Source organism: Meriones unguiculatus, chromosome 1, assembly GCF_030254825.1.
Source record: "Meriones unguiculatus strain TT.TT164.6M chromosome 1, Bangor_MerUng_6.1, whole genome shotgun sequence".
Classification (NCBI taxonomy): domain Eukaryota; kingdom Metazoa; phylum Chordata; class Mammalia; order Rodentia; family Muridae; genus Meriones; species Meriones unguiculatus.
The window spans coordinates 39,429,802-39,445,292 of NC_083349.1; the positions used below are offsets into that span (position 1 = coordinate 39,429,802).

Consider the following 15,491-nt stretch of genomic DNA (forward strand, 5'->3'; position numbering starts at 1 on the left):
AAAATTAGTAGCTTTAAAATTTTCATGTTTTAAATTTTGGTTTAACATTATGGTTTAGTGATCTCACTTTATAAGTGAGTGTTATTCAGTTTCTGAAATGTTGACAATATATAAAAAGAAATCCTCATTCAGGTTTTGTTTTTGTTTTGATTTTTAATGTTTAAAGGACTGGTCCTACCTCAGCCCCTTCCTGGTCGTAATGTAAAACCCATTCCGAGCTTGGCCTGGAAGTGTACACCCTTAATCCCAACACAAGGGAAGCAGAGGCAGTAAGATCTCTATGAATTCAGGCAACCTGTTTCACCAAGTTCTAAACACTAAAGCCAGTCAAGGTTACACAGTGAGACCTTGTCTCAAAAAACCAACAAAAACCATATGAACAAACAAAAGCCACACTGAAAATTGATGTTGAAGTTAGTGAAGTTCCACCTTTAAACCAAAAATGCTATTAAAAACAAAACAAAACAAAAAACCCTAGGCTTTGCTCTTTTTATAGAAGAGGTGGGTAAAGAGGGATTTCATTTTCAATAGCATTGAGGTTAGGAGTGGTTTGAAATAAGGTCTCATAAGATCAGGTTGATCTTCAATTCACTAGTGTCCTGCCTTCCCTCTTAAAGTTTTAGTTTTGCCTTTTAAATCAAGGATTAAAACATGCAACCTTTAAACCTAAAATAACTTTAAGATGTATCTGTTGAGATGATGGACAGAATTCCCTGTTACCGAAGGCTTCCAAGTAAGGAAATCTGAGGGCTGAAGAGACAGCTCAAGGATACTATGCTCACCCATGCCAGCCCCTGGGTTGGAGCCCAGCACAGGGGCAAGCAAATAGGCAAACATCATAAAACAATGAACTGTGAAAGAGGCACCAACCAGTCACCTACATCAGGCCCAGCCTGTGCATTTGGGACATGGTCTGAAAAAGCATGTTTCTTGTTTTATAAAATGAGTGTGTAATGGAAGTGTATTTCTCACTGGAATACTCATTGATTTTTCCCAAATATGTTTTTTAGGTTCACAAATACAATAAATATCATCATAATAATATTATAGAATGTATGATAAAGAATAAATAAAAATTAATAGCTGAGACCTAATTGTGCACTGATTGGGGGATACTAACTCTCCCTGGCTTTTATTCTTTCTGAAGTACAAAAACTATTTTTTATTAAAGTAGATAGCATCATGCTTTGAGAATGTTGCTTCCTAGGAATCAGACTATGGCTCACTAGATTAAAAGTAAAACCTTCAAAGCAGTGATGACCTCTCAGCCAGATAGGTTACCACCTTAGAAGATTCCTTTAAAACTCTTAAGGTGAGCATAATGGCATACCCCTTTAACCCCAGCAATAGGAGAGGTAGAGGCATGTGGATCTCTATGAGTTCATGGCTAGCCTGATCTACAAAGTGAGTCCAGGACAGCCAAGGCTACCCAGAGAAATCCTGTCTAGAGAAACCCTGTCTCTAAAAAAACAAAACAAACAAACAAAAAAAAACTGTTAAGGTAGTAACCTAACTTCTATTTCCACTTGGGGTAGGGTGCCTGTTTTGTGCATATATGTATCTGTGTATACATGGATGTGTGTATGGGGGCCAGATGTCAACCTGGAGTATAACTCCTCATGAGACACCCACCTTCATTTTTTTAGGCACAGTCTAAGATGATATAGCATTAAAATTGTGGTACAATTACAGCAAGTTCCTACCAAGATGCAGATAAGCAATTAAAGGCATATCCATGCAGAATTAGAGGTAGGCACTAAACATGAAAAGGGGAAATGGCAACACATAGCTAAGTTCTACTTCCCATTTCGTCCTGTGAGGTTCTAAGACATGGAACAGCTAATGTTTATAAAAAACATAGGAAGAAGTCACTCTGGTTCAAAATGAATCCTCAGTTCTTTAATGATCTGTAATTTCCAACTGCAGTGTAGGGTGGCTGCGGTAGAGAATACTGTGCTGGGTATTTTGAAATTGCTAGAATGGAGGGTTTTGACTGTCATCACCACAAAGATATGGTAAATGTATAAACTGATTGATGTGGTAAATACTTTGATTTTATTATTCCATAGTCCCTTATATACTGAAACATCACATGGTACTCTATTAACTATGAGTAATTATGTGTAAGTTAAGATAAACTACACACACACACGGAGCAGGAGTTGTGTTGACCTGACTGGCCATGGTTTTCATTGCAGACTTATCAATGAATCTTTGAGGGACCAGCTCTTGGTGACCATACAGAAGACCTTCACGTATACTCGCACCCAGGCTCAGCACCTGTTCATCATCCTCATGGAATGCATGAAGAAGAAGGAGCTGGTATGTCAGCCCCCTGGAGTGGCAGGGCACTCATCATGCTCCCACACCCCTTTCTCCTCCTATGCCTTCATTTCACAGCCCTTCTGAAGTGCCGCTGGCTCCAGCACTCGAGGATTTTTTCGTGTTGACTTTCATGAAGTGTGTGTAGTACATGTAGCAGGGTTCCCCACATTTTTTCCCTTTGAAGTTTATCCAAATACTTCACATTATCACAAGCAAATGAGCTGAGGAGAATATAAAACTGGTTTTGTCCCAGGAATGCTCAGTTGATCCTCTCTCGAGTCTGGGTTTCCACTTTGCTTGTAGGTCAAAAGTCACTGGGTGTTTCTTGTCACTGTACCTTTTGTGACACAACATCCAGATTAAGATGTTAAGTAGTACCAATGGAAAATAGATTGAGTACCCTCAGAAGTGCTGGAACAGCTTATAAAGTTCCTGTGCTGCTGTCTCGCTGCTGCTTAAACGTTTCAGTGCAAAGTGTCTTACAGATGGTAAGTAATCAGAGATTCTCTGGCAGGGTGAAGAGGAACAACACGAGCGAACACTAAGAAGCCTTTAATATATGCCAGGCAGAAAGATAAGTCTTCCCGTCTGTTAACACAGGTGATCTTTGCAGCTCTCCCAGTAAGAACAAATGGTACCCTTCGGCTTGCCCTTGAGGAATCTAAGACTCACTTGATGAGTAATAAGGAAATGAGACATTAAACCAGTGATGGACAGTCACTGTGGGAAATATTCTTATTCAACATTCTTTCATCCAAACTGACAGAGTGAATTGCCCACTCTGGAGAGATTCCCATCAGGTGCTCAGGAAACAAACTAATCTCAAAGGATAATTGAGCAGGTGATGAAGGTACCCAAACATTTAGATAGAATAACTAGCTTGATAAGCAAGACACGCTTTGGATGATACCCACACACTCTCTCAGTCAAGGCTTCCAGAAGTTTCCAGGCTTGAGATGACAACAGAGAAACAGGAGACACCTCTAATTCCTGAATATCTGTATGCTCAAGTGCATACCCTGCCATCTGATATAACGGCACCAAAGAAGCAGTTAAGAGTCCATGGCCATGAGACCGCCGTGTTTGTTCCTTCTACAAGACATGGAAGGATTTTCTCCTGAGTACTGATAGTGTATAGACGCTGAGGCCGAAGCTAATGATGAATGCTTACCATGACAGGGCTTTTCAGTAGCATTGAAATTTTCTAGAAAGGTAATTCTAGCAAAAAATTCTAGGAGCCATTGGAGTTTATAAAACTAAATGAGACTGGATGGACTTCACAGGGTGCTTTATGAGACTGTCCTTCAGGATTCTGCTGGATAATTGTCATTTCATCATGAACCCTGAGCAAAAGGCTGAGTGGCTTTCTAGGCAAGTTAAGAAACATAACACGCTCACAGCTCTGGGATAAGGAAATATATCTGAGCAAGCAGTAAATGCTCATCTTTCCACATATGGAGAGAAATGTTAAGGATTCATAAAGTCATACTTAATTTAAATAATTTCCATTTCTGAGGCTCAGTGTGGACAGTACCAAATGCTTTACAAATGAGGGGAACAGAAGGTAGTATTTTCTCTTTTTTTCCAGAGTCAGAAGAGTAAATTGGGGCAAAGCCTAGTTTAGACATACGGCACCCATATACAGCCCAAAGAGCCAGTTAGAAGGGTCTTGGTGTGAAGCAGTCCTCACTTACCAGGCTGTAGCACATGGCATTCAGAACAAAAAAATACACTGCAAAGTGAAATTCCTCATCCATCTAATACTTCAGCTGTCCTTCAGTTGCCTTTAAAAGCTCCATGGGATAAAATATTCTAAGGCAAATCTGAGCAATTCAGATAATGCACCTGGTTCTATGGCTAATGCAGCATTTTTTTTTCCTGACCACAGTCATATAGCTTACATAGAAAAGAGCATCACTAGAAATACGTATTTACTTGGTAAAACGTCAGCTTCAGAGTAGGGTGACCTGATGGAAAACACGCCTAGATGGATGTGCTGATGTTTGCAGTAGGTCAGGCATTCCTGCTTGTCATTTTCTCACAGAGTTATAGTCTACATGCTTGACACAGTTCTTGAAATTCAACTCTCCTCTGCTTATCCAAAACCTGTCATGCTCTAAGAAAACAATATCCTCCATAGAAAGCAGGCTTCTCGATTGCCAGCTATTTTGCCCATGCTCACACGTGAATTCTAAAGTTGTGTTGTCAAAATTACATGTGTGCCCACTGCTAGATGGGACCAGCAAGAGCACTGATGACTCACACAACAGAGACCTGCCCTTGAGGGAAATTGAGGCCCATAAATGTATCCACTTGTTTTCCCTCCATCGCACTAGGATACCAAAATGTCCTGATCCATGTTTCTTCCTCTGTATCTGGTACTAGAGGAGAGAGTTCTCTCTAAAATGGTCTCCCAGCATGGGCCAAACATCTCCTCATATCACACTTCCTCTGTGATCTTGCTTCTTTTCTTTTTTTTAACAATAACCCTTCATCAGTGAGGTACCACCTTTTTTTTCCATTTTGCCAATCCTTCAATGGCACCGGTTTCCTCTCGTCCTCAAACTTCCATTTCCTCTCCTCTTTCCCTTTCTTTTCTCATGGCTTTCACCCACTGAAGCCATAACATGTACAGTTTTGTTATTTTACTGTGTGTCATTTTTTTAAAGAGAATTTAATATCTTCTACCATGGGAGACTACATCAATTTCTCCTTGAAATTCTGCCAAATTTTTCCTTAATGTGTTTTGAGATTGTGTTCCTAGGCTCATAAGATTTTACAGTTGGCTCTGTTTCCAAGTGAGTCATTGTCTGCCATGATTCATCAACCTTGTTCATTCCTGACAGTGTCTCTGCCTTGCTTTTCAGCTCATCTGGTATTAGTACAAGTGCATCAGCTTCCCCCAGTCCATGCTTTCCTGGAAATGAAAGCTTCTATGACCTTTTCTTCATTTCCAATCTTTCGATACTTTACCGCTCGGTGTATTGGCCTATTTGCATGTGCTCTGCGCTATCTGCCCTAAATAAGCTTCTTCTGCATTTTATTCAGTCAATGAGACAGTCTCACCTGCTGAGCCTCCTTTAAGTATTTCAACATGGTTCCCCTTTTTATTGATAATGCACACCCCTTGCTGGCTTTAACAATGACCTGTTTGGATGCTATTCATAGAACTGTATTTCTGGCCTTCACCTCTCTCCCTCCATCTCCACAAGCATAATTGAAACTTGCTTTGGAAGCCTTGCTTCGTTTCCCATTGTTATTTCAAATTTTGAATGTCTAGAAACAACAGTCTCCATAATTCCCTCCAATACCTCCCACCCCTACACTTCCACAATGCCCTGACTCCACACTTCCACAACCCCCTGCCCTCTGGTTCTTGGCATTTCTGCCATCCTGTGAGCCTCAGCTCCTGCTTCTTCCTCCCTAAGCTGCTACTCAGCCAGTCATTGCCAAGCTGTCTTGGCATTCTTTTGGCATTGTCTCTGGTATTTGCCTCCTTTCTCTGACTCCAGTAGCCACTATTCTCATTTTCCTTCACCAATTCTACATGGATTGTTTCCCTCTATCTTGGGAAGGAGACCTTTTTCTCGTCCTTTAAGTTTTCTACACACTGCTCCTAGCTTCACCTTTGGGGAGCCCATCACACACACACACACACACACACACACACACCTCACTCAGCTGGCTTCCCTGTGTCCAAACTAATGTAGCTTTTTATTCTGGATGCAGCTGGGCATGTCGTTATCATATGATCACTTCCCTTTACCACCGTTCTCTTCCACCAAGTAGCTGAGGTTTCCTGTATTCCCAGTTCCCTTAGTCAAAACAAACCATTCTTACTCCCGTTCCCACTTATTCAAACCATAAGCAACTGAGAGCGCCCAGTTGTGATGTCTTGTAACTATTTAGTACAATTCTAACACAAAAGTACAAGAACTAGATGACAGTTGCCTTGTAGCCTGTGTCTAAGATGGTCATGGTGGAAGTTATTTCACATCATAGCTCATATTGTGTCCCTCACACCGTTCACTATGCATAACCTCTACTACTCTAAAGAGTAGGTGCTTTAAATGAGATACGTGACAGCAGTGGAGGCAGAGTGAGCTTGTGAGGTTGATTTTAATAATGACCCATTGAGTCTACATCAGGAAGAAATGCATTTTGTTCATTACATTTCTCTCAAACAAAGTACCTGTGCACTAGTCTTTCCCTCATAAAGGCAAAATGAGATTCCACATTGCTGTTGGAAGATAAAAATTAAATAAAAGACTAATGACATCAAACTCATTTATTGCTTTGTCCAAGGTAATGTCTTAGTACTACTTGATTAGGAGTTATAGGACAGGAGGATCTGAATTGTATTCTTATCTCAAAATCCAGAGCACTATGCAATTCTCCTATTTCATCACATGCTTTTGGTTAAAAGCTTCAAGAATTATATAGTAATTGTGACGCTATTATTTCTTACTCCTATTCTATAGTTTTGAGAATAATGTAGTTCCTCAATGGTTTATTTTGTCTTTCAATTGTATATTAAAACTTTATTGAAAACTTGGTGACTTGAAACTAAGTCAGGGAATAAAAATCTCTTTTAAGTATAGTTTATGATAAAAATTAATTTAATATTGTAATTTTCTGAGTGCTTGAGAGGGTCTGTGGTGCTTTACCCAGCCTTTGTGACATAGAAGCTTGGCTTTTCTACTCACTTCCTTATAGCAGGTTCTCATTTTCAACAATGGTTCTAAATCAAACACAGAAATGGTATTAGGGGCATTTATCCAGTGTATAAAGTTACGCTGGACAGGAATGAAAATGAACCAATTTTTCTTAAATTTTATCAGCTAAAAAGCATCTAAGGACCACTGCCGAATCGTGGTCAATATGGACTGCAACTGAGTAAGTGGCTTATAAACACAGTCTATTGTCCAAAGTTCTGGAAGGTGGCAAGTTTCTGAGCAAGGTACCAGAAGACTGGGCATCTGGCAAAGACATTCTCATAGACAATGGCTTCTCCCTGAGCCTCCACAGGATGAAAGCAAGCAAGCTTCTGCAGACCACATTTCTGAGGATGCTGATTCCATTCATGAAGATGAAGCCTGTTTGACCAAATAAGCTACCAAGCACCAAACACTGTTGATTCCGATTCAGTATATGAAAGGGCAGGGACAAATATTCAAAGCACAACAATCATAGAGACACCCACGAGTAAACATGAAAAAGAGAAGGATGGGGACGGGGAAGGGTACACTATATCAACTTTTAACCTAGGACATAATGGATATACAATCAAATAAGCTCAATTGGTGGGCTAGCTCGGTAGTCTGCTCATAGCAGCTGAAGCTGTAACACTTCATTAGCATCATAGTCTCCCTTGGGTAGGGAAAGAAATAGAAAGTGTACTAATAAGAGACAGGAAGGAGGGTCAAAAGTGATGTAAATGTGGTGTTCATGTATGAAGTTCTCAAAAAATTAAAAACAATGTGCTAATGAAGTACCTGGAAGCAAGGCCACTAGATCACCATTTTTGCCTCCTTTTTAGACACTTCTTTGAAATTCTTGGCATTCAGTTTTCTCTTCCCTCTGAAACCTTCCTATCAGTCCAATTTAGACTCTCAGTTTTTCCAATTTCTTTGTTCCTCTTAAATACACTCTCTGTTTCCCTCCCTCTTCCCTACTTTATAAGCTGATGTTCACCAAAGATCAACTGGTGATGCTCTTCCTTTTCTTTGCTATTACGATGTCTCCTGCATTAAAATGGGTCCGAATGCACATGTCTAGTTTTATCATCTTCTGCATTCTTCACCCTGGATCACACACGCATTCTTGCTCACTCTGACTACTGCTGCTATATGGAAGCCTGGTCTGGTGATCCTCTAACCCTCCTGGACACTGCATGGGTTGGCAAATTGCCATAGCCAGTAGAGAGTATTTAAGGTTGTAGAGAGTATTTAAGGTTTTGTGTACCAGGCATGTTTTATATGTCTTTTCTCTTCAACAATCCTGCAAAATCTAAAGCCATTCTGAACTTCTTAGCCACCGAAGAACAAGTCATTAACAGAACTTCATGGACAGATGGAGTTGTGCTGGCTTCTTGCTATAATAATGCCAGATCCTCCTTGCTGACACACAGAGGAAAATATGTCACTCATTTTAACATAAAGCTATGGTGGTGTTTTCCTATAGTTCACTCTGAAAATCCATTCATTCTTTATTAATGCCTCTTGACAACCAAACTGACCTTCGTACTTGTTTTTATTTCCTAGTTTTCTATATGTTTTCTTATGTAGAGCACTCTCATTTATCATTTTCAACAGCAGATCCTCCCTCCCTCCTTTCCTCTTCTATCTTTGGATCTGTGTATCTCTGTCTCTCTGTCTCTGTCTTCCTGTTTCTCTGTCTCTGTCTCCGTCTCTCTCTCTCTCTGTCTCTCTGTCTGTCTCTCTCTCTCTCTCTCTCTCTCTCACACACACATACACACACACCTGGAATACATTTAACTCTTGACTCCCTTATCTGTAACTCTCATCTTCATTGTCATATATTCAGATATATATTTATAAGCATTCTATATAAGCTCTTAAGAACCAAATCCACGTTTTATTTATTATTCCATTTTCCCTACACTCACTCAGGCCTAAATGTGCTTAGTGCCACAGTATATACATAGCAAACACTCAATAAATATTTGTTTATTGTATTACTGAATAAAAAAATACCTCAGGTGTTGGGATAATGCTTGAAATCCAAATATTTCATTAAAAGCTCCTCCAACAAGAGCATATCTCCTTGGGGAGTTGCAGATTTGGTTGCTGACCTAGATTTGATTCAGGCCATCTGTTTTAGTCTTTTGACCTGTGGGAAACCATCTAATCTGGTGACTATTAGAAGCCAGCTCTAGAAGACAAACCTGATTCCATTCTGACCTCATCACTACCATGGCTTACCCTGCACTGATTCTCAGGATCTCAGGTTTAAAACAGAAAGACCATCATCTCACTGGTTCTAGAATCTGTTATATTCCATTTTTGATCCATACCATGTTTTGATTTTTTTCCAAACTCAGTAAGACAAACATCAGTTTACTAGATTAAGGATTCTCTCAGGACTCTTCAAGTCCAATATCCCCAACCAAATGCAAAGCTAAAACGTGTCCAGATGTGTCTTCCTGTGCTTCACAAAAGAGTCCTGGACTCTGGAGATGATGAATCTCCCCTAGACACTAGAGAAGACTGTTAGTCTGTGCCTTAAAGATGAGTCTCTGGATACTTAAATTCCATCGTTATCCAGTGCAGGCGAAGTAACTGTTTTTATGAGGACAGAAGATGGTGCTGTCATTCAAGGACAAGACTCTGTGTTTAGGAAAAGAAGGAGAACTCTTTATCCTTCCTTTGTTGGCTTCATTAAAATCAATCAAGCAGCCCCATCTCCTGATGAAGATAGGTATGATACACATGACCTATTGCTTACAAAAATAAATGCATGTGAGGCTCTTACTATCATTAACATGGAGCCTCAGCATCATATGAACATGCCTAGGGACCATCACTACTTTCACCCTAGATGTTGGGAGAGTTAAGAGTCAGTGTGCATAAAGAATGTTAGCAAAGTGCAGGGCTTCTAGGAAGCATTCAGTTATTAATTGTCATTACAGTTATTCTATGAGTCACTTTGGGAGCCAATCAAAGAATATGCCCAGATTTCACCATTTTCCCTTTGATTTCTTTTTCCCATCCTAGATAAAATAACCAGGGACTGATATGTTAACACCAGTCACCGCCATTAGCATCACTACGTTCCATCCTCCCTCCTTCCTCAACTTAACAGAACAGTTACAGGAAATGTATGTCACCTCTAGATGACAAGAAAAGAGGGAAGTTAAACCTTCTTCAGAGAAGAACTGGACCAGTACTGAAAGACAGAGCTTTAGAATGGCCATGGTTAGCGATGACTCATTGACAAGGCACGCCATCAACTCAACTGCATACATTTTTTTTTAACTAACCAATTTTACTGCAGCACAGAGATCAGACTTTTACCTGCTTCATACAATTTCAGCAACAAATCCAATAATACCTCTACACATTACTTGACTTTAAAAGTTTTGTAATTACAGATTTTATAATCTGTAAAGTCAAGTGTTAAAAACTCCTAGACACAGGAGAAATTTCTACTCTGCCACAGAATGGCACAGTGCTCAAACAACCTAGTACTCTTCCATTGCCTATTAACAGAAAATAGATTCTTAAAAATAAATAAAACTTATATTTTGTATATACTTTTCATGTGAACATTCAATTTTTTTTTTGAGACAGAGTTTCTTGTGTAACAGCCCCAGCTGCCCTGAGCTTACTCTGTAGACCAGGCTGGCCTCAAACTCAGAGACCCACCTGCCTCTGCCTCCCAAGTACTCGGAGCTGGGCTTAAAGGCATGTACCACAACAGTCCATCTTATTCTTAAGGGAAAAAAGAATGTACAATTCCCTTCTAATTTTAGCCAGCCTGGTCACATATAAAATTCCTTTTACAGTTTATTCACTTTTTATAACCCTTTATTCACTTCTTACATCCAAATAAGAAAAGTCATTCTTTTCCTCATCAAAAACTAAACACAACTTAGACCTTTTTAACAAGGGGGTTTGTGCTCAGTAGGAGCGTTTTACCTTGCGGGATGGGCACTTCCGGTCACTTGTGGCATATGAGGGCCTGGCATCTCCTGGAGTTTGGGGTTGTTGCATACGGAAAGTGACTGGGTTAAGCATCTCGGATGTTTCAATTCGGAACTTGAGTAAATTTCATAGATGGGAGTTTCAAAACCTGTGCTTTACTTTTAGAGAACCAGAGAATCAGAAATAATTTGGGATTTCAGTGGCTACAATTTGAAAACTTTAATTTGTGTTGATGACTGTGCACAAGGCTAATGGCTGTACACAAATGATGGGATGGTTTGGCTGTGTCATTGGAGGTGATTGGGAGAAGGCAAGTGTTTACTATAGAGTTCCGCTGGCCCTGCAGTTCTGCCTCTGCCCTCCAAGTGTTGGGATGGGGTGCATTCACCAGAAAGGTACAGAAAAGCTTCAAGAGGACTAAGCGAGGAAAACACACTACAGAAACTCATCTCTAGGGTCACATGGTTAAAGCCTTCAGCTTAGACGTGGAGAGACGCTTCCTAGTCTGGCTTGACCTACCCGTTAAGGAGTTTTACTCTGACATCAATCAGTTTAGAAAACACAGGCTAGGCAGGAAAGAAGCCTAGCCTATATTTACCATATTGAGTCCTATTAATAGGGAGAGAAACTGGGAAGAAAGTCTCAATTTCAGAGGGACGTCTCCCAGTATGCACTGGGAGGAGGGCAAGAGAAAAATCACGGCAGGGCTCCAGGCAGCGGAGTCCTAGCCTCCTTGAAATTCAGAGCAGCCATCACTTCCCAGCTATCCACGCTTTGGCTTTTATTCTGACCCAGGCAACTGGGGAATCTCCCACAGGGCGCAAACCAGTTCGTCGTGACTTGCAAACACATCTATATCAACACTTTGCTCAAATTTACTCAGAAAACTCTGCACACAAATTCACAATATTTTAGAGTACTTACCCACTGTCCCAGGTGTACCAAGCACGTAGGAGCACAGAGGACTTGGGTTGCCTGTGCCTGCTTACCCGATGCTGGGACAGGCTATCACTAAAATTCTACTCCAGATCGTCTGTCAAACAGTGGTGGAAGAGAAAGTTTCTTAGATTAAGCTTACTACTGCTGGGGTAAAGAAAAATAACCAAGGCCTCCCGAACAGGTAAAAAATCACAGACTACATTAGGTTCTGAGAATGCCCTTCAGCACATCTGCTCACAATCTGCAGGCTAACAAATGCCAGGCGAAGAAAACTTAATCGACTACACTTTGGCCAATCAGCCACTCAACTGGTTACAGCTCCATGATCAACTGATGATATCTTACCAAGTTCGTCGGTTTATAGGGCCTCCCGAAACCAGGCAAAACTCCCTTTCTGTGATTAAGCTCTCACACTGAGCTGGCCTTTGAAGCCCTGTTCAAAAACTTTCAGCTCAAGTCGATGACCTTCTGCAAGTCTTACTTAACTCCCATGACCAGGTGCACTCCTTATGCTTCTGATGGCCATGAGAAGAGCCTTTTATCTCTTCGACAAGTTTCCAGTCAAGGATCAAGCTTCAGACCAGTACTCTATGAAGCACAATGTTCAGGAAGATACGGGAATTTTCTTAGATAATGAACTATTCCTGAACTATGTAAACTTTATCTGAACTTCATCTTTACAATTCAAGTTCGAACACTTTCAGTGAGATGGAGGATGTTTTGAAAGCCCCTTGCTAAACCCGATTTCTAATATCAGAGCAGCTACCCAGCCTGTCCTGAAGAGAAACGAAGGACGATGGGCATCTGCTGCAGGTCTAGCACAGGATTCTTCTTTCATCTGGCTGAGGGCTGGAGGCCTAGCTGTTTGCCCTTTGAGCTGGGTCCACCACACAAGACAAGCAGTTTGTGCAGACAGATGTTGCTGGCTGCTTTTGCAGGGACCATCTTGTGAGAAAAGTTTTCATACTGGAAGATGTAGCCTGACTTGGGTCTGGTTCTAGGAACCACACTTTGTGACTTTCCTACCCCGCCTCACCTGGCATGCCAGAGAGAAGCATGCCAGGAACAGCCCATCTTTCTCTGCGCAGAAGGCACAAATGTAACACAGCACTGCAATAGAAAACTAGTTCAGATATTTTTTACTTACAAATCCTGGGCAAAAGGAGGATGTCTGGAAATAGTCCTCCATCATGTAGTGTGTGAGAAGAGCAAGGGAGAGAGGGAAAGGGAAGGGGAGAGATGGGGAGGAGGGGGAGAGAAAAAGAGGGGGGGATGCACAGAAACTAGCAATCTGTTTAAAGGAACAGGGCGTGGATTAGTTTAATTGCACAGGCAAATAACCTGAACCCTTTAAAGGGGACCTTTAAAGGAAGCTGGGAAAGCTTCAAACAGTCTGCCCAGTGGCTTGTATCATTTAGGTGAAGTGTAGGCCAAGAGACTGGCAAGGGTGACAGAGGCTGGCTTAAGTTAAGCTTGTATTCCAGATGGATGGAAAGACACCAATGCGAAGATATAAGCACTTGCTGGTGCCTGTGGGACAGAAGGGCATTGCATCTTAGAAAATGTCTTCCAGGGCTGGCGAGATCAGTGGTGGAGAATCACAACACTCTTGCAGAAGACCTGAGTTCAGTAGCCAGCACCTACACGGGGTGGTTCACAACCACATAAAACTCCACCTCAAATCCGCATACCCACACCCAGACACACATGCATGTACGTAATTAATTTTGTAATCTAAAAAAAATAGAAAATTATCTTCCAATTCACAAGGGATTACTGATATATTTTTGGAGGTCTGAACCTCTTAGGCAATCGAAATATTGCTGTTCTAGGAATAAGGTTGAGGCAGGCTGAAAGTTGTTTGCCTGCTTTAAATCTCTTGATTTCCTTGAAATACTGTCAATGCTGGCCAAGGGATTTGGGAATCCTTGCCTCATCCTCTAGAAAAGTAATAACATCTAAATCTTGATATCGGGATTAAATGAACTAATATATACAGAGAACTCAATAAGCACTCAAAAATATTTTATTGCAACTGACGGCTAGGTTGTTTATATATCACTTTATATTTACCAAAGAGCATTTCAAATAATCTTATTTGGTACCAAAGTCAACTTTACTGGAGTCTCTATTAATAACACCACTTTACAAAAGGAAACAAAAACTTAATGGCACTGAATAACAGATCCAGTGTCATTTCCTTGTTTAGTGACAGTTAATCTTGAGCCAAAATGTTTGCAAGTTATAGAATCTAGCCGGCAAGTATGAACAAGTTAAAGTCATTTTAAAGAACCCACTTTATGTTTTCAATTTTGAGATTCCTGGAAAGGAAAGCCTCCCTTGCTACTGTAGGGCATTCCTGAATGCCCTCTGACCCAGGTTCCAGGCCAAAAATTCCTTGGAGAATTATGTAAGCATGGTGCCCAATTATCCTTATGCCCTCAAAATATTCATTGAAAGAAAGAAGGAACTTGAAGGTAATGTCCTTTACAGCATTCCTTGCCAAGGCAACTGACAACAATAACACCTGTTCTCGTGTGATGTGTGTATTTCATAATAACCCTTCACAGATGCAAAATTATGTTGCAGGACTGTGTCATTTGAAGTGCAGAACAACGCAGCCAGAATTGCATCTGTTCTTAATCTAGTCAGAACAAAGAAATAGATTGAAAGAGGACAAGAGTGAATGGCAAATGTCACTTTGATTCCATCTCCTCACCTCAGAGTCATAAGGGCCTAACTCATAGCTGATTTTTTTTTAAATGCAGAATCTTAATGTCTAGGGCCTCCTCTATCCACAGTCATTAAAAAAGTCAGTAGAAAGAGTGGGTAAACATGAGTACCCTATTTTCTGTGGGAATTAAAGTAATATAATAAATATGAATTCCTTTACACATAAAAAATAGGCATGTGGCATTATTTTTTATTCCCATTAAAAGTGCACTGACTGACTACTACATAAGACAATTTGTAGTAGCTGAAGACTTTTCACCTCATCTCCATTCTGAATTCCCCTCTGCCCCTTAGAGGGCATCTCATCGCACCCACTCCAGGGCACTTTCTCAGGCTGGATCCAATGGAACCGTCTCAAGCTGATGTCAGTACCAGCCAATGAATGGCTGATGAATGATTTCCTCAAAGAACTCATAACCTAACCTACTACACTAACCAAAAACACCCATTTATCTTCAAAAGTGCTTCTCAAAAAGACAGGTTTCTAACCACTGGTTGCATAGGTCACTTCAGGTGAAATACATAATAATATTTTGCTTTGTTTTATGTCTTTAATTATATAAGTTTATGAAATAACTACAATAAAGTTAAGAGTTGTAGATTTAACTTAAACTCAAATTTAAAATATTGTAAAGGGAATCAGCGTGAATGAAAAAGCCCAACTGTAGAGTTGGTAGAGAAGTGAAACTGGTAGCTGGGTATGTATGAGCTTACCTTATGTATGTTTCCTTACCCTGAAACCAGGACCTTCAAAGGATCTAGACCTTGTCTGCTTTCCAGACACGTCTTCAAGTGTTAGTACTTGCGTTAGTTACTTTTTTATTGCTA

General features: G+C 40.6%; 1 protein-coding gene across 18 annotated transcripts in view; it reads left to right on the forward strand.

The window, feature by feature from the left end:
* Positions 1 to 15,491, forward strand: part of Trpm3 (transient receptor potential cation channel subfamily M member 3) — a 539,859-nt gene that overhangs the window by 359,470 nt on the left and 164,898 nt on the right. For all 18 annotated transcript variants that reach the window (XM_060387459.1, XM_060387502.1, XM_060387548.1 and 15 more), the window contains one exon: positions 2,199 to 2,322. In XM_060387459.1, coding sequence (XP_060243442.1) covers positions 2,199 to 2,322 — 124 coding nt within the window. The remainder of the gene's footprint in view (positions 1 to 2,198; positions 2,323 to 15,491) is intronic.